The following is a 25,880-nucleotide window of genomic DNA, read 5'->3' on the forward strand; positions in this document are numbered from 1 at the left end:
TAGACTCTTCTTACCATCCTCCTGTCTATTCTGTACCTACCAATTTATACTTCTTAATCCCTGTACCTTTTCCCCCATTCTCTCTTCTCCCTCTAAACTCCCCCTAAAAGATCTCCATATCTATGGCTCTATTTCTGTTCTGCTTGTTTACTTAGTTTGTTTTTTAGATTCAATTGTTGATAGTTGTGAATTTATTGCCATTTTAATGTTCATAGTTTTTATCATATTTTTCTTAAATAAGTCCCTTTAATATTTCATATAATGGTGGCTTGGTGATGATGAACTCCTTTAGCTTTACCTTGTCTGGGACACACTTTATCTGCCCTTCCATTCTAAATGATAGCTTTGCTGGATAGAGTGATCTAGGTTGTAAGTCCTTGATTTATATCACTTTGAACACTTCTTGATAGTCCCTTCTAGCCTGCAAAGTTTCTTTTGAGAAATCAGCTGACAGTCTTATGGGAACCTTTGCAGGTAACTCTGCTTTTCTCTTGCAGCTTTTAAGATTCCCTCTTTATCTTTAACCTTTGGCATTTAATTATGATGTGTCTTGGTATGGTCCTTTTTGTGTCCACCTGGTTTGGGACTCTCTGTGCTTCCTGGACTTGTATGTCTGTTTCCTTCACCAAATTAGGGAAGTTTTCTTTCATTATTTTTTGAAATAGAGTTCCAATTTCTTGCTCTTTCTCTTCTCCTTCCAGCACCCTTATGATTTAAATGTTGGTACATTTAAAGTTGTCCCAGAGGCTCCTTGGTCTATCCTTGGTTTTTAGGATTCATTTTTCTTCTTGCTGTTCTGATTGAATTTTTTTTCTCCCTTATGTTCCAAATAATTGATTTGATTCTTGCCTTCATCTACTCCACTGTGGATTCCCGGTAAATTTTTCTTTATTTCACTTAGTATAATCTTCATTTCTGCCTGAGTCTTCTTTATACTGTCGAAGTACCTAATGAGTTCCTTGAGCAACCTAATAACTAGTGGTTTGAACTCTGCATCTGATAGGGCCCTTGAAGAGGAGACTCCTGAGACTCTCAAAATTTCTTCCCCACCCCCTACTGATTTTTACAGCCAGAAGTTATGGGGACTTATCTTCCTGGCACTGGAACCCTGGTCTGGGTGGTCTGGTGTGGGGCTAGAATCCCTTGCTCCTGAAGTATTCCTCCCAATTTTTATCTACCACAAGTGGGTGTGGGACTACTCATTCCATGCCTCCATGCCTCTCCATGCATCTCCATGTCTCTGCCCCTCCTACCTGTCTGGATGAATGCAGCGTCTTTAATTCTTTGATTGTCAGTCTTTCATACAGCTCAATTTTCTGACAATTCTGGGTGACATTTGTTTTGTAGTATAGTTGTAATTTTGCCATGGTTGTGTGAGGAGGCAAAGTTTGTTTACCTGGAAGTCTCAAATTTCAGTATTTTTATTGCCTTGTGAGCTGTCCTTTACAATAGACACCTATCTACAATCCTGAGCTATCCTATCCCTTTTATACCTTAATTATTTGGTTCTTGATCAAAATAGTTGCTAAAATTCAGAATTTACTTCTGTCTCCTCTGTTCCCAAACATTTTTTATGTCAAGACAATGACTAGTAGTTGATTAGTAGTAATCAAAGCCTTTGGTGACATGAGATGCCAAGTGTGTGACATGGCAAGGATGGCCATAATGAAATGCTAAGACACCCAGGAAATGCCACCAAGCATTCCTTTAGGGGAGTACTAGGGTCTTATCATCTACATCTGTGCCCCAGCAGCAAGCACAGTGCCTGGTAATCCTTATGGCCCACATATTGCTCCCATGGAAGTAAAAATAAGTAATGATCATTTCCCTCTTAGGCCAGATTCTTTATTGTTCTAGTCAATGTGAACATTTAACCCTCGAGTTTTGTAAAACACTCACCTTCTTTCTAGGCCCAGGTCTCTTCAAGCACCTCCTAGAAGATGAGTCTCAGGGTGGCAAGTCCCAGGGAACAGAGAGAGACACTTGACTTCTTGTTCTGTTACTAGTCAGGCTGTCAACCTTCTGGCCCTATTTTCCCTTTAGTACTACAGACTTCCATCCTGCCTTTCTCAGAAGAGGATGGTAAATAGGGCAGTCAAATCTTGGAGGACTTATAAGCTTAGAGATGTAGGTCTGGGCTTGGGAGGTGAGGAGCAGGGCACCTCAAGCCAGGACATTACAGCTCTGCTCAGGGTTACCCTGAGCCATTGCCAATGGAGAATGAGAGTCATTTACTCAGAAAAGAAAAAAATATAAGTAAAAGCATAAGGAGGGCTTACTTAGAGATAGTGAGGATAATAATAATGATAAGTAACAGCAACACCTTCAGTTTACTACCCAACCACTTTTTTTTAAACACCAGAGCACTTAAATACTTCCACAACCCAGCATTCTTGGCCTCATTTTTTTTACAGAGGGCAGATTTTTAATTGGGATGGAAGAAGGGAAGTGATACCACAGCCCAGTATCCTGCTTTGTATCCTCCCTTAAATGTTGCCTGCCACAAGATCAGAGGCAATAGGGATCTTTAGGCCCTATGAAGGACCAGGGCTGTGATTTAAGGACATGCTCAGACTGAGGCTTGAGGGAGGAAAGAAAGAGATGCCATTTTCCCCTCCCAATTCCATCAAATTCCTGGCAAATTCCTTAATGCCCTGCAGATGGCACCACTGACAAGGAGTTCTCTGCCCAGAAGTGCTGAGCTCAGATTTGTGAACTCCGCCCTGGCTGTCACCTGGGAGCTGAGCCTAAAAGATATAGAACAAACTGGCATCCCTAGCATCCCTAGCATCCCTAGCATTCGCATGCTTGTCACTTTTTGTTCTGTCCATTCCTGGAGCCAGCTGAACCCCATGCTAGGCCAGTGTGAATCAGGCAGACACAGGAAACCCCACACCCATGGAGCTCTTGACCTCAGCTCCTCTTCTGGGTGCTTCCCAGGGCAGATGGTTATAAAAACATGGCCTTGGGGTCAACAAGGGGTAAGAAAGGAGTGTGTTGCCAGATTAAACTAAACTCAATATTGATACAAAATCAATAACCACCCAAGTATGAGGATATCATCATGTAGATACTGATATCATTGTGTTGCAAGGGCCAGGTTTTCCTTTCTTCTGTCTGGTCCATAAACTAGAATAAATGCCCTACCCTACCCACCCTGCAACTGATGAAGCCATCTCCTAACTGACAGCCTGCTGAATGTTACTGTGTCCAACTCTGATGGAATCAACCTTATCACTTCAGTCCTGCCCGGGGCCTTCAAACACTATTCTCTCTGTCGATATGTAATACTTGTTCCAGCCACAACAGACCCCACCCCCTTTGCCCAGTTAACTCACACTCTTCCTTCAACAATGAAAACCCATGTGTCACCTCATCAAAGATTTGAAGACTAGGTCAAACCAGATAAGATTTTCTAGTATATATTTTTATAGAATTATCTACTTTTCTCTGAAATTAAATAATTTCAGAATAATTAAGTAATTGTATTTTGGGGTTACATATTTATTTGTGTGATTATTTATTTAATTAATGTATTTCCCCACCAGATTTTATAAGCTCCATGTCTATTATACAGTTACCATCCTTATCAACAGTACCTAGCTTAGTGTTTAGTATGTGACCGACACTTAACAAATATTCCAAGAATTAATTATGGAAAAGAACATAGATTCAAACTTTTAACTCTGTAAGCTAGCAAAGACTGCCTTCCTCTTTCCCCACTTTCCCAGTCCCAAAGATCTAAGATACCTGAGGAAGGCAGTGACATCAAATGAAGGTGAAAGAAAAAAATTGCTTCTCTGTTCTAAAGATTCTTCTTCAATAAGAAGAAATCCCTTAGCCTCTCTCTGGCCCAACTCTAGTATTTCACGATGCTAATACTCAGGAATTTCTGCTGGCTCACATTGACCAGATGAATGTGTGCCATGAGACAGGTGTGACTCGGCTGCCAGAACAGGCTGATGTCACCTAAGACATTCCTTCTCTACAACAGAACACAAAGCTAGGTAGGTAGGTATTCCCACCATCCTCTTCACTAGTTACCCTACAATGCAAACTATTGTCCACTTCTGTGCACCTTAAGAAGGATATGTACAGGCAAGACAGTTTCCTCCAAGGGGTGAGTGGAGTGGGTAAGTAAGGGGTCCTGGGTACAGCAACTCAGAAAACTGAGGTTTTTTAGATTAGAAAAGAGAAATCCAAGGAAGAGCTCCTATCCAGAAATGACAGCAAACTCATTCCTCAAAACCCCAAAGGTCAGGGAAAATGATGGGAAGAGCATTACAGCTCACTTTCTAATAATTAGCTAGGTCCCACAATGGACCACTATGCCATCCACGTGGTGAAAAGCAAAGAGGTAGAACTGAAGACTTCTAAGATTCTGCCTCATTTCCAGAGTCTAGGATTTCCAAATTTTCCAACTATCTCAAGCCAATCTTTCATTATGTCTCTTCTCTCAAATATTTTTTGGAGAGGTCAAGATAGGTAGGGGCAAAGGAACAGGGTCTCTCAAAGCATGTTTCTTAAACCTTTCCCCCTAATCCTGCCAATAACAATAACAACAAAAAGTTCTGCTTGGGAAGCCTTGACTAAGAGGAACCTCTGGTTTCCCTACAACAGGGACATTCCAAAATTGTTGGTTTATTTCTAGAAATTGGTCCAGTTTCCATCAGAAAGAAGGGAAAAAAGTTTACAGCCTGTCTTAGTTTGGGCTGCTATAACAAAAACATCATAGACTAGAAGGCTTAAACAACAAACATTTATGCCTCACACTTCTGGTAGCTGGGAAATCTAAGATCAAAGTGCTGGCAGATTGAGCTTTGTGAGAGCCCTCTTCCTAGCTTTCACGAGGCCCACTGCCTTCATGCTGTGTCCTCATATGGCTGAGAGAGAAAAATTCCTAGTCTCTTTCTCATCTTATATGACATTAATCCCACAATGGGGGCTGTACCTTACGACATCATTTAAACCTAAGTACCTCCCAAAGGCCCCACCATCACATTTGGGGTTGGGTGTTAACATGTGAATTTAGGTTTGGGAGGACAAAAACACTTTGTTCAAAGCACAGCATTTAGTATTTTCACCTTAGAATTGGATGGGTAATTTCAGAAGACCCAGAAAGTCCTGGGAATAAAACCACCCTAAAGCTACTAGTCGTAGAGTGAGCAGGAATTTTTCTGTACTCTTTTTAAGTTTTCTGTGGGAAAATTGAGACATGTAAATAAGAACAGAAAAAATTAAAATAACCCATAATCTAAATGCTGAAAATTTTGTTTTTTTTTTAAACGGTAACTTTTGAGTGCCTTCCAGTTAAGATGGTGGCATAGGTAAACATGGCTCGCCTCCTTGAATAACCACATGAAATTTACAACTAAAATATAGAACAACCAACAGAAATCAAGTTGAATGGAAGTCTTACAACTATGGAATTAAGAAACCACATCTAACTCTGGCTGGTGTGGCTCAGTGGATTGAGCGCAGGCCTGTGAACCAAAGGGTCTTGGTTCAACTCCCAATCAGTGCACATAACTGGGTTGCTGGCCAGGTCCCCAGTAGGGGACATGCAAGGGGCAACCACACATTGATGTTTCTTTCCCTCTCTTTCTCCTTCTCTTCCCCTCTGTCTAAAAATAAATAAAATCTAAAAAAAAAAAAAAGAAAGAAAGGAAAGGAAAGAGAAAAGAAAAGAAAAGAAAAAAAAGAAAAGAAAAGAAAAGAAAAGAAACCACCTCTATGCAAACTGGTAGGAGAGGCAGGGATGGGAAATGGGCTGGTCCCACACCCACATGTGGAGGATAAATATCCAGGAGGGAAAGCTCAGGAGTGAAGAGTCCCAGCCCCACACTAGGCACCCCCAGCCCAGGATTCCAATGCCAGGAAGAGAAGTCCCCATAACTTCTACCTGGAAAAACCAGTGGGAGTCAGTGGAAGAAACTTCTAGACTCCCAAGCAGATCCCTTTGAAGAACCCACACAGGGACTTATTCAGACTCATTTCCTTTGAGCTCCAGCATAAGGTAGCAGCTTGAAAGGCACCAGTGGCATACGGGGAGAAACTAAAGTGTCTGACATCAAAGTGAAAGCTGAGGGGCAGCTTTTTCCCGGACAAAAAGGTGAGCAGAGGCCATTGTCTCTTTTCTGAGCCCTACATACACAGAGCTACAGAGTAGGCAGGCTGGTGCTATATCTGAGACTCCACCAACCTGGCTAACACTGTCTGCCCCACCCTGGAGAATCCTGAGACTCTGTCCCACCCAATTTACAGGCCCACCCAAACTGTTAAACCTTGACTTTTTCATATGAATGGCTGGTCTTAGCTCATGCTTCACAACGTCCTAAATCCTATCAAACAAGCAACAGCTGGCCTCAGTAAGCCCCCAGCCCTGTACCTATTGCTAAGTGGCCCCAGGCCCGTACTAGCAGCAACCAGCCTAGATTCACAACTTGGCTTTGCTTGAGAATCTCCAAACCCAGCACAAGAAGCAGCCATCTCAGATTGCTTTATAGCTCAGGCAGGGTGGCCCCAGCAGAACACAGATTGGGCTGACTTTGGCCTGAACCACCCAGGAAACCCCACAACCTACACATCCAGTGGACAGATACAGACTATGTTGAAGAACCACCACAGATGGCAGAGGTTGGTGGTCAGTGGTCACAACCAGTCCTTGCAACTGACTGGCCTGTATAAATCCCTCCCATTAACCTGCCAACAGCAATCAAGGCTCTACTACCAGAAGAGGGTGTATTCAGCCCACAACAAGGGCATACCTCGAGTACCCAGCTTGGGTGATAGGGGAGGCTGTGCCACTGGATCATACATGACACCTACTACATTAGGCCACACTACTAAAACAGGGATTCATAGCAGCTCTACCTAATACATAGAAATGCAGGGATTCTGCCAAAATGAGGAACCAAAGAAATATGGCTCAAATGAAAGAACAGATGAAAACTTCAGAAAAAGAACTAAACAAAATGGAGATAATCAATCTATTGGATGCAGAATTCAAAGCACTGGTTATAAGGATGCTCAAGGAACTTAGTGAGGACCTCAACAGCATAAAAAAAATCCAGTCAGAAATGAAGGATACACTAGTTAAAATAAAGAACAATTTACAGAGAAACAACAGAAGAGTGGATGAAGCCGAGAATCAAATAAATGATGTGGAAAATAAGGAAGAAAAAAAAACATTCACTTAGAACAATGAGAAGACAAATGAATCCAAACAAAGCAAGGATCAGCCTCAATGACAACTTCAAGAGGTCCAACATTTATATCATAGAGGGTACCAGGAGAGGAGAAAGAGCAGGATATTAGAAGTCTGTTTGAAAAAATAGTGAAAGATGGGGATGGCTGGGGTGGGGGCAGTGGTGGAGGAGAAATGCAGACAACTGCAGTTGAACAAAAATAAAATAAATTTTTAAAAGATTTTATTTATTTATCTTTAGAGGGGAAGGAAAGGAGAGAGGGAGAGAAACATCAATATATCGTTGCATCTCATGCGCACCCTACTGGGAACTGGCCTGCAACCCAGGCATGTGCCCTGACTGGGAACTGAACTGTGACCCTTTGGTTTGCATGCCCATGCTCAGTCCACTGAGCCACACCAGCCGGGGCAATATATATATATACATACATACATACATACATACATACATATACATTTTTTTTTTAAAGAAGAAATAGTAAAAGAAAACTTCCCTAATTTGGTGAAGGAAATAGACATGCAAGTCCAGGAAGCACAGGGAGTCTTAAACAAGATGGATGCAAAGAGGCCCACTCTAAGACATCGTAGTTAAAATGCCAAAGGTTAAAGATAAAGAGAGAATCTTACCTGGCTGGTGTAGCTCAGTGGATTGAGTGCAGGCTGCGAACCAAAGTGTCGCAGGTTCGATTCCCAGTCAGGACACATGCCTAGGTTGCAGGCCACAGCCCCCAGCAACCGCACATTGATGTTTCTCTCTCTCTCTCTCTCTCTCTCTCTCTCTCTCTCTCTCTCTCTCCTTCCCTTCCCTCTCTAAAAATAAATAAATAAAATCTTTAAAAAAGAGAGAGAGAATCTTAAAAGCAGTAAGAGAAAAGCAGATCACTACTTATAAAGGAGTTCCCATAAGACTGTCAGCTGATTTCTCCAAAGAAACTTTGTAGGCTAGAAGGGATTGGCAAGAAATACTCAGTCATGAAAAACAGGGACCTACAGCCAAGATTACTCTACCCAGCTATCATTTAGAAGTGAAAGGCAGATAAAGAGCTTCCCAGATAAGAAAAAAACTAAAGGAATTCATCCACTAAGCCATTATTATATGAAATGTTTCTTAATGTTTTAAAATATTTTATTTATTTATTTTTAGATAGAGGGGAAGGGAGGGAGAAAAAGAGGGAGAGAAACATCAATGTGTGGTTGCCTCTCATGTGCCCCCCACTGGGAACCTGGCCTACAACCTAGGCAGGTGCCCTGACTGGGAATTGAACCAGTGACCCTTTGGTTCGCTGGCTGGCATTCAATCCACTGAGCCACACCAGCCAGGGCAAGCTTTTGAAATAAATGGTTTATCTTTGCTTTAAGCAAGGCTTGTCCATTGTTTTTGTGCATCTAGGTTAACATATCTTTTTATTTCTTAGCTTTGAGAGTAAGTTTATTAAAGCTGGGAACAGTGAAACAAGGAAGGGCTTAGGATAGAAGCAGCAAATGGAAAGAGAGCCTAGGTGGGACTGCTTTGGCTCTCTGGAAAGTGAGAGAAAAGGAGGTCCTTGGGCTAGGTTGAGGTGGTTAGTGTGGGATGACCTGCCACTGTCTGTTAGTCCCCTGGTTTCACGTCCCTGAGGTCCCTTAGAGTTTATGAGATGCACACCTGTGGAGGAAGAAGAGTGGGAAGGGAAAGGCAAGGGCGTACTCCTGGGAGGGAGAGTCCCCTTGGTTAACATACCTTTGAAATCAGCTGAATCATCCTCAAGAAAGCACATAATGCTATTAACTACCTGTAAACCCATCCCACCTTGCTTTCTTTCACCCTCATGTAATCTTCCTTATGTTCCCTTGTTAATTTCAAATGCATAAAAGAAACTGCAGAACTGTCATCAGTTTGGGCTCCAATAAACTTATAAAAATTCTCTGCAGGTTTGGATGCTTCTCTGTTGACAAATGCAATTCTCTTTATTTATTTTTATTTTTATTTTATTTGAGAGAGACATCAATTTGTTGTTCCACTTATTTATGTAGTTATTGGATCTCTTTTTAAGTAAAAATGTGTATTTATTTATTCATTTATTTACAGAGTGAGGAAGATTAAAAGAGGAAGACAAACATCAATGTGAGAAACACCATTTGGTTGCCTCCCATATGTACTCCTACCAGGGACCAAACCTGAAACCCAGGCATGTACCCTGACCAGGAATCAAACTGGCGACATTTTGCTTTGTGGGGTGATGCCCAATCAATTGAGCCACACGAGTCAGGATGGTGGTTGCTTCTTTGTCTTCTTCTCTCTCTTTTTTTTAAAAGATTTTATTCATTTATCCTTAGAGAGAGGGGAAGGGAGAGAGAAAGAAAGGGAGAGAAACATCAATGTGGGAGAGATACATCAATCTGTTGACTCTCACATGCCCCCACCTGGGGACCTGGCCTGCAACACAGGCATGTGCCCTGACTGGGAATTGAACCAGCAACCCTTTGGTTTGTAGGCCAGTGCTCAATCCACTGAGCCACACCAGCCAGGGCAGGACATTGGTTGATTCTTATATGTACCCTGACCAGGGATAAAATGTACAACCTTGGGGTATTAGAACAATGATCTAACCAACTGAACTAGCAGTCCAGGGCATAATTCTTTTACTTTAGGAGCCTAGATGGAGGAGACATAAAAATGCAAACTAAGTTAAGGCAACTTATAATAAATGTGACAAAAATAGATTGCTTTAGATAAGGCAGTGGGGGTGGGGGAGACTCCTCTGAGCAAACATTTAAGTTCAAACCTGAAGAAAATAGGAACTAGCCAAAAGTGAATTGGGAAGGAGGAGAGGAAGTAAGAGCTCTCTTAGGCAAAGGAAACAGCAAGTGCAGAGTCCTGAGAAAGAAAAGAGCTTGGCAGGGTCCTCCAGGGACTGACCAAAGGCCAGGGTGAAGAGGATGCCAAGTCAAAGCAGTAGAGACGGGACTGCTCACAGGTCACAAACTCAAATGCACAAGTGAGCTGACAATATAAATGGAAATTGGTGAGGTATAAGTGCTTACCCAAGTAACAGGAGCTGTGGAAGTCTAGTACATCCTCCTCCGTCTACAGAGCCACATGTCCTTGTTGCCTATGTCTGCCAGATCTTCTATTTAAGAGACAGAAATCTGAATTTTTAAGGTGTCATCTCCTGATTTTTAAACCTTTGCTCAAATTTGTTAAAAATGCTGTGAGCCAAACAAAACATAACATGTCTAATGTAGTCCAAAGGTGAAATTTTTAAGATTTTATTTATTTATTTTTAGAGAGAGAGAAAGGAAAGAAGAAAGAGAGGGAGAGAAATATAGATGTACAAGAGATACAGTGATCCCCTAACTGGGGACCCAGTCCACAACCCAGGCATGTGCTCTGACTAGGAATCGAACCGTCTTTCAGTTCGTAAGCAGGCACTCAATCCACGGAGCCACACCAGCCAGAGCAAAGGGACATGAATTTTTAAGTGCAAGTGGATGACTTTTGAGAGCCTTTGAGCTACGACAAGATCTAATCTGTGTTATAATAAGATCATTAAAGCACATAGGCTTGAAATTAAGATCTGAGAAGTGTTAAGCTCAAGACTACCTCTCCCTGACAAGTCTGTGAATTCCTCCAAGCCAGGGTCTTGACCCATTCATGTTTGTTCCTACAACATGCTCAGTAGACCCCAGCCACCTCTTTCCTTGCATCAGAGCTGAGCACCCAGCCAGCTAGCTATCTTCTTTGAAACTGTGTCTATTTTCTCCCTTCCTGTTGAAGTTCTGTTTACTTCAAGCTTGGTTGCTAAAAGGGAAATAAATCCTTTCTTCAGGTTCTCTCATTATTGTGCTATCACCAAAGGCGGATATATAAGTATGTAAGTCTGTATGTATGTATGTATGTATGAACAAATGCATGCTTTTTATTTCCCAGGTTCTACTGCAAATCACTGGGAACAGAAAACAGATAAAAATAACTTGCCCCAAGAAGTTACAAAGGTACAGAATTCAGTTGTTAATTCTGACCCCTGACTCTTGTTCAGATAGTAACTGGGTGCAGCCTAAGGCGTTTAAAATTGGGCTATTACTCTTTAATAGAAGGCTTTGCAAATCTCAGCCCTTCTTTTGAGTTTTTCTGCACTGCTCCCTCCAATTTAGAGGATTTAACTTCACCATGGTGAGACTTTTCAAACAGTAGTTATACCAACATCTCAGGAAGGTAACTTGCATTCCTTAATTATGTTGCCTTGGGCAAATGACAACCTCTCATCTTTTCCTAATCTCTAAAATACTAGTCGCAACACGTTCTTCTTAACGGTTATGATATTAAAATATAGAGGATTGAGCGCGGGCTGGGAACCAAAGTGTCCCAGGTTCGATTCCCAGCCAGGGTACATTCCTGGGTTGCAGGCCATGGCCCCCAGCAACCGCACATTGGTGTTTCTCTCTCTCTCTCTCTCTCTCTCTCTCTCTCTCTCCCTCCCTTCCCTCTCTAAAAATAAATAAATAAAATCTTTAAAAAAAACAAAAACAAAATATAGATGAAGTGTGTAAAGTGCATGGCACATACATCGGCAAATGTTTGATTCAGCCCCACTCAACAATGTTCCCTTACAGGCATTTCCTCACAAAGTTTGGGAAGAATATTTCTGTAGTTCTCTATTCAGTTTTTGTTTTTGTTTTTTTGTTTTTGTTTTTTTTGTTTTTTTTTGCTCTAGCACACACTTGGCCATCCACAAAAGTGACTTGAGTGAAAACTGGCCGCAAAGGAGTGCCCCACTCCATCAGGACACACTTTCAGAAAATGGTGCTATGGGCCTTGGGTTCCTGGGCAGTCGTACCTTTCAGAACCCCCACAGAACTCTCACATCCTGCCTGCTCCAAACGGTTCATTTACGTAAGTACGGCCAAACTAAAATTTTGGTCGCTATACTATAATGCAGTAATCCTCCCTTCTTAACTGCGGGAGGTAAGGGAGTCGGTTAGTTGCAGAATGAGCAGCGATTGGTCTGAAAAATCCCGCCTCCTTTCTCAGGGAAAGCCTATCAGCGTTCCTCTCGCTATGAGCGGCAGCTCTCTAGGAGCCAATGAGTTCTGCTCTCTCAAAGGAACCCGCCCTTCCCTTGTGTGGTCGCTCGGTCTCCTGTAGAAAAGAATGAGGACCGACGCTTCTTTACAGCCAACCTAGAGGCGGGTGTTTGCGTCGGAACGTGACCTAGGCCCGACCTTAAAGGGGAGGGAGAGGAGGGGGCCCGGGCAGGGGCCCTTAAAGTGGGGCTTGCTGGTGCCTGCCCCTTTAAGGGCGGGGCGTCCAGACGACTGAATCTCAACCTCAGATTACCCTGAGTTTCCGGCGCAGGCTGCGAGGAAAGCCTCTTAGGCTGGGTCCGGGTGTTTGGCGGCGGCGGCTTTATCCCCGCTCGTCCTCCCCGGGCCCAGAGACACCCCCACCTCAGTCATGCTGAGCAGAGTATGGAAGCAGCTGACTACGAAGTGCTATCTGAGCGAGAGCAGCTATTCCACGAGAGGGTCCGCGAATGTATTGTGAGTATGGGACCCGGGCAGGAACGTTAGGACCAAAGGGAGGAGAAGAACGCGTGTTGTGGGAGAGGTTCAGGTCAGAGTACGACCACCTGGGCTCAGAGCACCTTCAGACTCTGCCTGGACCAGGGGTGAGCAACGAAGGGCCCCGGCCCGACCGAAGAACTGGTGCCACAGCTGGTGAACCACTAAGTGGGATCTGCTGGGTAGCTGTGCGGTAAACAAAGCCGGTCGGTTTCCGTTCCTCCCCTCTGCACGCCCCTCCCCCTCCCTCCCTTCTGTCCCTCAACACTCCCACCGTTGTTCTGGGTCCTTCGGGATCTGAGAGTCTGGTGCATCTGCCCATCTTAGTTCGAGAGGGATGGGTTTGATTAAGAGAGGGCTTATTTGCATTTACTCTCCTCCCCCAACCCCAACTAATGTTTGTTGAAAGGGGACTTTGGTGGGTCTCCCCCCTTTGGAAGAAGGAACTCTTGTTGGGGTGGATTCTACTAAGTGGAGGTGGAGAACAACTAAAGTACCCCCCCGCCCCACCCCATCACCACCCCTTTATGGGTGTTTGTTAGGAATCCTGCGAGGCCAGGTTTCTAGCTAGCTACCCAGCCATTTAGGGATTTCCCCTGTATAGTGGTTCCTCTCAGTGTTCTAGAGGGCACCTGGCTTCCTTCCTTACTCCCTGACTGCCCCCTAGAGAGTCAGCTGAACCTGCCACCACAGATGGGATTCCTCAGTTCTGGGCAGTGGGCACCCAGGGGCGCTTAGGAAGTCGAATCTTCCTCAGGCCTGCCTTGAACTCTTATCTCTCTCCTTTCTCCTCAGTCTTCTTCCTCTGGAGCTCCCCAGGGTAGCCCTCTCTTCTATATACTTGGTGGGAAGGAAAAGAACGGTTTGGAAGAGTAGAAGTGTTACTGAGTGGGCTCATCCTTGGTTTTTCTCAGGCTGGTCTCTAGTCTGCCCTGGGCAGCCTCAGATTGGTGGAGGGATAAAGTGAGCCGCGACTTAAGTGGATCTGTCCTTATCTGTGAGGACTGAAAAGTAGGAAGTATATCAGTCCACGTGTGGAATGCCTTATCTGCCTTCAGGAAGCCTTTCTCGTGTGTCCCTTAGCGAATAGTCCCACATGGTGAGGTTGGGCATATCATTGAGGCTCCCCCAGGCCTTGAGACAATGTGTGGCCAGAGGCCCACATTCTTAGAGAACAGGGAGGGATGTGACCTTGGACAGAGAAGCAATCCTGGGTGTCTCCCCCATCCTTTAGTCCCATTAGCTGAGGACATCAGTGCTGGCCAAGGGCAGCCTGAACGCTTCTGGTAGCTCCTCCACCTGACTCCCATCCCCTACTCTAGAGAATGGACTAGGCTCTGCTGGAACTGGGTGGAACTTCAGCCTGACCTTTTGAGCCCTCCTACCTTCCTGGCTATTACGCAAGCCAAGGGCAGAGCACTAGGCTGTAAAAATTCTGCAGTTACTGTCTGAGTGGCTCATTCTACTCTGCTTCCCTAATGTCAAAAGCTACAGCTTTGTCCTAGACCCATGGCTCTCCTGGAGTCTCTCTGACTTCTTCCCTCTTTGGTTAGCTATGTACAGATTTTCTGTGAGGACTGGAGGACCCACGAGACTGATCCTGTCTTTGACTACTTGCAGTACTGTCTCTTCTCAAGACTCCCTGATTGTGGAGACAAGCTGAGCAGTGGCTTCTCCCCTTAGAGATAGCAGTTTACCTGGGGTGGGGTAGGGTAGGGAGGCGTGCATGTGCGGAGTATTTTGGCCAAGTCCTACCTTAACTGTCAGTTGGAGGTCCAGTCACCCAGAGGCACAGGACAGGCCTTGAGAGGCCCAGCCCTAGTGTTGGGAAGTCACTTGTGGAAGGAACCAGGGCTTGGCAGCCTTTAAAGGGGCTGATGCTGACTCTAGAGACTTTGTAGATGTTGGGCCCAACTAAGTCCTCCTCTTAGGGGCAGAGTGTTAAATGAGGCTCTGGTTTGGCCCAGAGCAGACCTGATCTTTCAGGGTCCCTGAATAAACACTGTAGAAGTTCTGATTTGATCTAGTGACATGATTCCTACTTACTCTCTCCTGGAGCTTGGGTCAAGGTGGCAGTGGGGGAGGAGGTAAAATGTGGGAGGAGTGAAGTGTTAGGACAATGCAGATATCCCCTTCTTCCCCTTAAACTTACTCCCCCGTCTAGTAATGTGCTAGAAGTAATTCCCTCTGGTTCTGTGTCCCGTTTCAGGTATGTGTTCATGTGTATCTTTAGTTTTTTCTGCCCATTTACCAACCAGTGTTCGGCCATTGCTATTTTATCCCAGGAATACCCTTGTAGGGGCTGTCCCTTGCTGTTTCTCCAGGTGCATGGGACAGTCCCTGTCTGTGGCTTCTTAGAGGCTCCTGAGGCCCTGACTAGAGGAAGTACCAGGGAGAAAGATGGAACCCCTGGAAATATGGAGACTTTTTGGGGGGAATTGATCCCATGGAGTTAACAGAGAGGCCATGGGGGCTGTGGATGTGCTGGGGGTTAGAATTTCTCATCCCAGCTCACACTCTGCCACAGATCTCAACACTTCTGTTTGCGACACTCTACATCCTCTGCCATATCGCCCTGACTCGCTTCAAGAAGCCTGCCGAGTTCACCACAGGTACCCGTGATTTCCCTGCCTTCTGCTTACCCTCTGCCAGTGTTCCTGTTGCCATGGGGCCAGCCTCAGGAGAATGGGCCGGTAGTGCCTACTGGGAAGGGAAAGGTGGCTGTTCTGGAGCCTGTGCCTCTTCTGCCTCTATACCTCCGCAGGGAGGCACAATGTGGTATAGTGGAAAGTCTAGATAGAAGTGTCCACAACTGAAAAAGCCACTTGGAAAGTCCTGTAACTTTTCTGACTTTTAGTTTCACCATCTACAAAGTGGGCCTAATCCCTACACAGTCCATTGTCATTGTGTGGACCAAACAAGATGTAAATGTAAAAGCCCTCTGTAAACCTGAAGTGGGCAACTGCAAGGCGAATGTTATCATGGGCACAAGCTCTGTCACCACCTCTCCTAGTGCTCCCAAACCCAGGACCAGAGACCTCTTTGACCACTGGGACCCCAGGACCTGGTGGTGGTGGCATTTCTCTAGAGCCAAAGTGTGCTCACATTGGAGCTTTCCTTTCTGTAGGCATTGTGTGACTTGTCAGGGGGTGGCACACTTGTCCCAGTTCCTAGCCTGTCCTCCCTTCCAGATGGCTTCATGAGCCCCCACCTGGGAAGGCAGCTACTCAGTGTAATTCTCCTGGGGACTTTTTCTGTGAATCTCTCCTCCTCCCACTCGCTGCATTTCTCTTTGCTGCACCCAGCCACTGATGTAACCAACCTCACAGACCAGTTGTTTACCATATGTTGAGCTTACAAAGAGGAACCTGTGATAGGAGACGTCATGGGGAGGGAGAGAAGTGAGGGAGTTTCTAGCCTGTACTGTCTCCACCTGGGACTGCTGCCACCTTGGCCAGAGAACATGTTGTGGGGTTCATAGCATGAGCTCTCCCAGAGCCTCCTGTCCAGCTCTGCCCCTGCGGGTGAAGGCCCTTCTTTTGGGGGCAGGAAGGCACACAGCAACACAAACTGTTCCCAGAGCTGCCCACTGATGTCCTGCTTCTTCCCCATGCTTCTGTTTCTTATAGTGGATGATGAAGATGCCACAGTCAACAAGATTGCGTAAGTGTTGCTGCCTGAGCACCTGGCACCAGTAGCATTTAGAAGCTGAGATCTAGTGAGGTTCTGGAGCTGGCGGAGAGAGTGGGGTGTCACAAAGTAAAAAGAGTTTCTGCTTCCACCCTATTTCTGGCTTCTTCCGGCTTTACCCCACCCTGGGGATGCTTGGAAAAAGCTGCTCTTCCTGTCTCCCTGGTTAGTCCAGGAGCTTCTGGGATCCACATGGCCAGGAACTGTCAGCTGGGACCTGAGTCACCGGAAATGGCTTCAGCTTCGCTTCACCTCCCAGCAGCCATTGGGAAGGGAGTAGGGTAGGATGAAGGCTAATGAAAACAGCAGGAGATAGGGAAGGTGGAACCCCCCAAAGGGGAGGCATGCTTGGTTCTAAGAGGATGGCCCTTGTTCCAGGCTGCTATTATTCACTAGCAAGTATAAAGAAAAAGAAGAGATGTCCCCTCTGGGTCAGCAGACTACAAGAAGGCAACCTTCCCGCCTTGATGGACCAAATCAATAAAAGTGTCCCTTCTTTTCAACAGATGCGGTCCAGGACACAGACCCTGGCTACAAAGCTAGGTTTTAGCTCCCTTTTCCCTCTTTGTCCTAGTGCCTTGTGCAGGGCATAGCTATATGGGGTGACCCTGCTATTATGTGGGCTGAAGAAGGCAAGCTCAGAAATCCGCATCTCTGAGCAGAGAAGCCAGGCCCCAAAGGTTGGCATCATGCCTGGTGTACCCTACAGGCATGTGTGGGAGGATCACATTCCTGGGGACAGTCTGGGCAAGTGACCTGGCAGGTGACCAGGTTCTCATGAATGCCTGAGATATGCCCATCACATATGTCAAGGCTTCCCTTAAGGTAAGGGCCAGGATGGGGAAGTAGTGGGTATAGCCCCAGCTGATGGCTCCTTCCCTTGGTCTGTCACTATTCCAGTCAGTTCCAGGAGAAACCACAGGCGCTCACAGGGATGGACAGGGCTTTCAGGCCCAGGGAAGTGTCTGAGCTAACCAAGGGCACTACCTCTTCTCTGCCCAGGCTCGAGCTCTGCACCTTTACCCTGGCAGTTTCCCTGGGTGCTGTCCTCCTCCTGCCCTTCTCCATCATCAGCAATGAGGTGTTGCTCTCACTGCCTCGGAACTACTACATCCAGTGGCTCAATGGCTCCCTCATCCATGGTATGTGGCTCCTGGTTGCAGCTTGGGGTGGTGATAGGGAGCAGAAAGCATCAGGCAGATATAGACAGCCTTGGACTCATCAGTCAGAATCACCCCATCCCTGGATCCCTGATCATATGGTTGGTCCCCAGTGAGTTTGGCCTCCTTTCCTGACCACCCTTGCCTTTCTTTTTTTGCCCTAGGCCTCTGGAACCTTGTTTTTCTCTTCTCCAACCTGTCCCTCATCTTCCTCATGCCCTTTGCATACTTCTTCACTGAGTCTGAGGGCTTTGCTGGCTCCAGAAAGGTGAGTGAAGCATGCGTTAGTCAGTCCAGGGGGGGGACAGAATTCCACTCAGATGTTTCAAGTAAACAGATTTTAATGAAGAGACTATTTGCAGGGGTATTTTCAGAGTTGAGGAGACCAAAAAGGAGTTTGAGATGCTAATGACAGCAGGAAGTCAGTACCACTCTAGGCTTGTGGGAACAGAGGGAAGAGATAGCTTCTGGAAGCCACTGATAGTTCATGCTGGGGAGGTGCAACCATCTAGCAGAGGAGTGGCTGGTCCTTCCCACTGGGCAAGCTGAACAGGAACCCCAAGGACAAAGGGGTTGTGTTATGCAGACTTCAGGGGTCAGCCTGCCAGGTCAAGACAAGGATGGGGAAAGGACCCAGGGAGGGGGGTTACAAAAGAAGAATATCCAGGATAAAGAGTGGCCCCAGATTATGGGGTTGGAGGACAAAGTGGTCTAGCAGAATAAGAGGGAGATGCTTTTCCTGTCTCCCAAATCCAGTTCTCTGGTTCCCCAGGCCAGGCTGCTTTCCCCAGTGTTTCCTTCTTTCCCTGCACTGCCCAGATGTTGGGATTTCTCTCACACTCCACACCTGTTGCCTTCTTCCATAGGGTGTCCTGGGCCGAGTCTACGAGACGGTGGTAATGTTGGTGCTGCTCACCCTGCTGGTGTTGGGCATGGTGTGGGTGGCATCAGCCATCGTGGACAACAAGGCCAGCAGAGAGTCACTCTATGGTGAGAGGGCCCACTTCCTTCCCGCCCTCCAGGCTGAGTGGCTCTTTAGTTGGCTGATGTTACCCTGCCCAAAACAACTGTATCCCTCTAAGATGGAGAAAGTTGGGATCATGTCAGTCATTAGGCTGAAGTTTCGAAATGATAGGCTTCAGGCCAAATCTAACCTGCAGAAATGTTTCGTTGGGCCCATGTAATGATGTAAAAATATATACGAGTCAGTTGCTGACATGTTAAAGTTGGGAGGTTTTACATTAATGTCCAGGTCTCTGGCTTTGCTTGACAAGGCTGAGGATCTGGCTACACTAGTCCCTGGTGACTGTGGCTGAATAGCCATTGTGCCCTGATTTGTGTTACTGGCCTAACCCCTGTAGGTTTTATGTTGTCTCTGTGGCCTGTCAGTCCCAGTAAGCAGGAAAGAGATGGGTTGAGAGTATTTCTTGTTTCACCCACAGACTTCTGGGAGTACTACCTCCCCTACCTCTACTCCTGCATTTCCTTCCTTGGGGTCCTGCTGCTCCTGGGTGAGTGCTCATGGTCTGGGAGAGAATGAGAGAGGTCCTTGGGCCAGAGCCACCAAGGTCGGAGAGAAAGGGAATGGAGGGGTGGGTGGGGGGAATGATGGAGGGAAGGGTCTGGCAGGTGACTGGCTTCTGTCCCCACAGTGTGTACTCCGCTAGGTCTCGCCCGCATGTTTTCGGTTACTGGGAAGCTGCTGGTCAAGCCCCGGGTATGTATTGCTCCTTGTCCTTTGATCCTGCGAGGTGAGCTTCCTGCAAAGCTGAAGCCAGACAACCTTGCAGAGGGCCACAGCCTTTGTTGGCTCCTGTATCCTTCACCCCCATCATCTGGAGGGGGTTCCCAGACATACAAAGCAGAACACAAGGCAGTCAGGCAGGATGGATAAAATTGCTGACCACAGGGTGGTGAATGAGAGGTAGGGGAAGGAATGGGACTCTTGAGCCCCAGGGCAGGAGCCTCTTACTGTGAGTCCCTTCCTTTCCACTGCCCCAGCTGCTAGAAGACCTGGAGGAGCAGCTGTACTGCTCAGCCTTTGAGGAAGCAGCTTTGACTCGCAGGATTTGCAGTGAGTTGCAATTCTTCCTAGGTGGGATGGTGGGTATGGCTCAGACAGGGATAGCATCATCTTCTCTGCCCTCAGATCCCACCTCCTGCTGGCTGCCTTTGGACATGGAGCTGCTGCACAGACAGGTCCTGGCTCTACAGACACAGAGGGTCTTGCTGGGTATGTGGGTTGGTAGGGATGGGAATGCCTGGGTTTTTCCAAGGAGAGTAGCCCTCAGTTCAAGGACCTTGCTGACCACTTCCCATTCCTACACAGAGAAGCGGCGGAAGGCTTCAGCCTGGCAGCGGAACTTAGGCTATCCCCTGGCCATGCTGTGCTTGCTGGTATTGACGGTGGGTACACCAGCCTTGGTGGGGAGGGAGTAGTAGGCCTTCTCAGGGAAGAGGGAAGAGATGCAGGGACCTGGTTATCCTCAGTAATAGTAGTTGCTTCTCACTGAGTGTCTACTTTGTGTCTTGCCCCTGTTGAGCACATCAGTCCCCATTTTGTAAATGAAGAAACAGAGAAGTTAAGTTTTCCCAAGTTCACACAGGGCCACTGAGTAGTTACCCAGGTTTGCTCTGGAGTGAAAATAAAAGTTGAAATCCAGTCTGTCCCCCCACCTGTCACAACCTGGACTTGGGGATAAGTCTTACTAGTCTAGAAGAAGAGATCCATTTTTCTATTTGGCTTTTTTTTTTTTCAATCCTTCCACCTGGAGAAGGCTCCCTTAGCATACCCTCAAAGGTTCTCTGTTCCTAGCACTAGCCATGAGGAGGTCCCATACAGCTACTTGGGAACTGAAAATGTTGGACCAGAGTGTCTGCTCTTAACATTCAACTCTGGGTACAGCTGTGGGTGGGGCTAGAGATGGGAACGAGTGACCTTGTCTCACACAGGGCCTGTCTGTGCTCATTGTGGCCATCCACATCCTGGAGCTGCTCATTGATGAGGCTGCCATGCCCCGGGGCATGCAGGTACTGGGCTTCCCTCCCACCACGTCTTTTGGGGAGGGCCTGAGAAAGACTGGGGTGAGGGGCCAGAAACTAAGGCCAGAGGGAAGGCTGAGCACTGGGTGGTGCTGATGGTGGAGTGCTCCACAGTGACACTGCTTCATCTCTCAGGATGCCTCCCTGGGCCAGGTCTCCTTCTCCAAGCTGGGCTCCTTTGGTGCCGTCATTCAGGTCGTACTCATCTTGTATCCTTCTGGAAACCCACAATTGCCTCTGTGCACTGACTCTGTCTTCTTTGGGACTCTGGACAGGACTGCGGTAGGAGTGGGGGGTAGGGGGCAAGTCCTCACCAACCTGAGGTTCACAAAGAAAGAAAAGACTTGCTTTTGAAAGGAGGGCTGGGGGAAAGGGGTTCTTCCCTTTGAGATGAGGCATTAATCCTTGGGAGCCAGGCAGTTCTTCCCTAACCCCAGTGACAGTTACCTGATGATATCCTCGGTCGTGGGATTCTACAGTTCTCCACTCTTCTGGAGGCTGCGGCCCAGATGGCATGACACAGCCATGACGCAGGTAGCTGGGTGAGAGTAGAGAAGGTATTCTGGGGGCATGCATGGGGGCTTGGTACTGACGGCTCTGCTACCTCACCTCCCCTTTCCTTACTCCTACCCAGATAATCGGGAACTGTGTCTGTCTTCTAGTCCTAAGCTCAGCACTTCCTGTCTTCTCTCGTACTCTGGGTAAGTAGCAAAAGAAGGGTAATTGGCTTTTTTTTTTTTTTTAGTACCTTCTGGTGCTAACCAGGCACTTTATACACATGTTCTCCCTAATTTCCACAGTAGCCTTATGAGAAGGTGTTGTCCCCATGATACAGATCAAGAAACTGAGTCTCTGAAATACTTAGGCTGATTTAAGAGTAGTGTTGCTTCAAAGCTTGTACTTTTCCATTTGCTACATCACATAGCCTTCCTCATTTTTAAAAATTGTGTTTAAGCCCTGGCTGGTGTAGCTTAGTGGATTGAGCGCGGGCTGGGAACCAAAGTGTCCCAGGTTCGATTCCCAGCCAGGGTACATACTAGGGTTGTAGGCCATAACCCCCAGCAACCTCACAATGATGTGTCTGTCTCTCTCTCTCTCTCTCTCTCTCTCTCTCTCTCTCCCCCTCCTTCCTTTCCCTCTCTAAAAATAAATAAATAAAATCTTTTAAAAAAAGGCTACAATTCTTAAAAAAATTTTTTTCTTAAAAAAAATTGTGTTTAAATTTTAAAGGCAGGGAGAAGAGAGGGAGAGAGACATCAGTGTGTTATCTCTTGTACATGCCCCAACCAGAAACTGAACCTGCAACCTAGTTATGTGTCCTGAACAGGAATCAAACCTACAACGTTTTGCTTTGCGAGATGACACCCAAACAACTGATCCATACCGGTCAGAGCTAGCCTTCCCCATCTACTGCTGTTTGTTTTAGTGAAAAGGAACCACTTTTCCCCAAATCTTCATTTGTGCTGGATCATCTAATAAACATTCTCATTTTAAAAATGAGGCACAGAGAAGCTAATTGATTTACCCAGTTATACAGCTAGCTTGAGGCAAGGCCAGGTCTCCTTGCCTTAACCCTTGTCTCCTAAATTTATTTTTAGAGAGAGGAAGGGAGAGAAACACAGAAGAAAAACACCAATTTGTAGTTCCACTTATTTATGCACTCACTGCTTTTTTTTTAAGATTTTATTTGTTTTTAGACAGAGGGGAAGGGAGGGAGAAAGAGAGAAACATTAATGTGTGGTTGTGTTTCACACACCCCCTACTGGGGACCTGGCCTGAAACCCAGGCACACGCCCTGAGTGGGAATCTAACCAGCAGCCTTTTGGTTCTCAGGCCAGCACTCAATCCACTGAGCCACACCAGCCAAGCCTCGTTGATTGATTTTTGTATGGCACAGGTGGCAAACACAAGGCCCAAGGGCCGAATCCAGCCCTCCACCTTGTTTTGTCCACCCTGACGCCTTGTTTCTACCTGGCGGCAGTGCTGAGCTCCTTGCCCCTAGTTAAGGAGTAGTTATATTTACACAGTCCTAAAATTACATTCGGCCCTTTGAAGGCAACAGGAGGCTGATGTGGCCCCTGATGAAAATGAGTTTGACACCCCTGTTGTATGGTATATTGGGACAGCGCTCTAACCAACTGAACTATCCAACCAGGGCAACTTCTCCTATCTTTAGAGCTATGATCTAGAATTACCTGGTAAAAATATTCTTAAAAAATGTTTTAAAATGTAACTACTTCACTCCAGGATAGTGTGAGAGTTGCACAGGTAATTCCTCGCCCCTAACTACATCATCATCCATACATCATAAATGATTTGGTATTTAAATTAGTTCTACTTGGGCATGCTCCCTTTCTTGAGCATACTCATGCCCCCTTTCCTCAGGTGTGTACTTTTGCTTTCTTTCTCCTGAGCTCCAGGAGTTCCCATGAACTTTGTAACCCAGGGAGCGGTGGACAGCAGCAGTTTTTCCCAGGCTAAGCCCCTGAACTTGTCTCCAGGGACTCGCCTTTTGCCTTTGTAACTTCCTTTCCTGAGTCCATGCAGTCCAGTGTGGCTCACTTGTGTTACTCTGACTTCCTTTCCTGTGTCTAGACAGCCCAGTCTAGGCTCACTCCTGTTACCTTTTTATCTTAAGCCTTTCCTTTGTGTCACTGTCCCCAGCTTTTTTTTATGTTGTATGATGATGTTTTATTGTATTTTACTTATTGGGTTCATTGGGGTGTCATTGGTTAATAAGATTATATAGATTTCAAGTGTATAATTTTAAAATACATCATCTGTATGCTGTACTGTGTGTTCACCACCCCGTCAAGTCGCCCTGCAACACTATTTATCCCCTCATGCCCTATTCTACCTCCCCACACCCCCAATGTCCCCAGCTTTAATACATACACTCTCAAAATAAAAAAAAAGTTCTATCTGGTTTTAAAATCCATACTTTCTCCTGTACCACTTATACTTAAACCATGAGGATTTAGTAGTAAACTAGGCTTATAGGTCCACCAGTTAGTTCCTGTAAGTTGGATCCATGTAGGAATTGTTTTTAAATGGAGGATGGCCCCCCAGATCTTACTTGTGATGATGATATATTATTGTGAAGGGCTCAGTCAGTGTTAAAATAGTGCCCGGCACATACAGCACTTTGTGTGTTGTCTCGTTCTGTAATCACAGTCCCATTATTTTCTCTATATAATTTCATAGTTGAGGAAATTGAGGCACAGGTGTTTAAGGAATTGCCCCAGATCACACAGTTAGTTTGGGTGGAGTTTGGATGTGAACCAAAGCAACCCAATCAGTCAGAACTCTCAGCCTCCACACTGCTCTACCTACTGAAAAAATACTTGGTGACTAGCTTAAGGTTCCTGACCCAGAACAACTGCTGGACCCAGGGAGCTCTTTGGGACACCTGGAGCCAGAGGGATCCCCATTGGAGAACATGCCAGACTCTGGAAGGAAGGTTGCAGCAAGCCTGGCTGCTGACACTTTTTTCAGCAGCCCTGTAACCGCCCAAGACAGCTTGGGAGGTAGGAATAATTTGATAGGAGAGGCCAACCTATCAGTTGCAGTGTTGAGATCTAGCCACCAGGAGGCAGCACAAGCTGGGCTCTGAGCCAGGGAGGGGCTGGAGTGCCCACCTCTCATCCTGGTCTTTGTACATCAGGACTCACTCGCTTTGACCTGTTGGGTGATTTTGGACGCTTCAACTGGCTGGGCAATTTCTACATCGTGTTCCTCTACAATGCAACCTTCGCAGGCCTCACCACTCTCTGTCTGGTGAAGACGTTCACCGCAGCTGTGCGGGCAGAGCTGATCCGGGCTTTTGGTGAGAGGGAGTGGGGAGCACAAGTTGGTGGGGTGATTATGAGGTGGAGCCCTCTGGAACAGTGGTCATCCCAGCAGGGGAGGTGGCATGCTCTCCGCTTTGTTTGTAACCTCCCTCATCCATGCATTTTGTGGCCCAGAGTCTGGGTGTATATCCTACTTTTGATGGCCTTCCCCCCTCTTTTCCAGGGCTGGACAGACTGCCATTGCCTGTCTCTGGTTTCCCCAGGGCATCTAGGAAGACCCAGCACCAGTGACCTCCAGTTGGGAGTGGGAGGGAGAAAACTGGACACTGCCATCTGCTGCCCAGGCCTGGAGTGACACAGGAGTGGGTGGACCTTAGGACCTAGAATCTGAGAGGGGTGGGTGGCAGAGAGGAGCTGAGCACTCTGCACTGTTGCATAATCTGAGCCAGAGTTTGGGACCAGGGCCCCCTGCTTTTTCAAATTTAACTATGGGCCTCAGCATGGGGTGGGGCTGGGTAACTGGGTCTGGCTCCTGGTCCCAAATCCGTTTACACATCAATCTGCCTCACTGCTATTTCGGGCCATACCCGTAGCCATGTTTACATGATTTGATGTGCAATAGGGTGGGGTGGGGACAGGGGAGGGACTGAGCAGGGGCAGACTTGGGAGGTAGATTGTCTCCCTTTGCCTCTGGCCCAGAAGAACCTAAGCACTGTGCTATCCTGGAGGGGCTTTGGACCACCAGAGATATGAGGGCATGGGGAAGAAGAGGCCACAACCATCAGCAATAAAGTCAATCTCAAGGTTTGCTTTGTTGTTGTTGTTGTTTTTAAGATTTTACTTAGTTTTAGAGAGGGGAAGGGAGAGAGAAAGAGAGGGAGAGAAGTATCTATGTGTGGTTGCCTCTCACGTGGCCCCCACCGGGGACCTAGTCTGCAGTCCAGGCGTGTGCCCTGACTGGGAGTCGAATTGGCGACACTTTGGTTCACAGCCCGCACCCAGTCCACTGAGCTACACCAGCCAGGGCTGTTGTTTTTTTAAGGGCTTGTCTGTGTCTGTTTGAACATCATTGCTCTCTTCAGTCCTGAGTCTGTCAGCTGAAAGAAACAGGAGTCTTGTCCACCATCCTTTCCCTCCCCCTCCATCTGCATTCTTAATGTCCCTCCATCTGCATTCTTAATGTCCTTTGGAGACTTAAGTCTAGTGTTAGGACACACAATTAGGCAGCCTAGAGCTGGCTGGTCCCCTGCCTCTTCCTTATGCCCATGGCCTTGTTTCTGTGCCTTGGTTATTGGGGGTAGGTAGGCAGGCATCGAATGCAGGGATAGGATAACCTCCCCCTGTACACACATACACCCTCAGCCCTGTCCTCCCTGACTTGACTATTGGATGTGGAGTAAAAGAAGAGGCTGACTAACAAGGGTTTGAGGTCTACCTCAGAGAAAAAAC

General features: G+C 46.7%; 1 protein-coding gene across 3 annotated transcripts; it reads left to right on the plus strand.

The window, feature by feature from the left end:
- The first annotated feature begins 12,313 nt into the window (after positions 1–12,313).
- LMBR1L (limb development membrane protein 1 like) lies at positions 12,314–25,240 on the plus strand. Of its 3 annotated transcripts, XM_045829726.1 has the most exons (17): positions 12,316–12,727; positions 15,276–15,360; positions 16,378–16,411; positions 17,441–17,580; positions 17,763–17,866; positions 18,465–18,588; positions 19,041–19,109; positions 19,251–19,315; positions 19,600–19,672; positions 19,748–19,831; positions 19,928–20,004; positions 20,551–20,628; positions 20,776–20,849; positions 21,084–21,174; positions 21,275–21,341; positions 24,305–24,466; positions 24,655–25,240. In XM_045829726.1, the coding sequence occupies exons 1-17, from the start codon at positions 12,656–12,658 to the stop codon at positions 24,720–24,722; spliced, it is 1,467 nt and encodes a 488-aa protein (XP_045685682.1). In that variant the 5' UTR covers positions 12,316–12,655; the 3' UTR covers positions 24,723–25,240. The 3 variants fall into 3 exon arrangements, with proteins under 3 accessions (XP_045685681.1, XP_045685682.1, XP_045685683.1); XM_045829725.1 differs by having other exon boundaries at positions 12,314–12,727; positions 19,600–19,831; XM_045829727.1 differs by lacking the exon at positions 16,378–16,411.
- Positions 25,241–25,880: the final 640 nt, after the last annotated feature.

The sequence above is a fragment of the Phyllostomus hastatus genome, unplaced genomic scaffold (assembly GCF_019186645.2).
Source record: "Phyllostomus hastatus isolate PE091 unplaced genomic scaffold, TTU_PhHast_1.1 phas_scaffold_93, whole genome shotgun sequence".
NCBI lineage: Eukaryota > Metazoa > Chordata > Mammalia > Chiroptera > Phyllostomidae > Phyllostomus > Phyllostomus hastatus.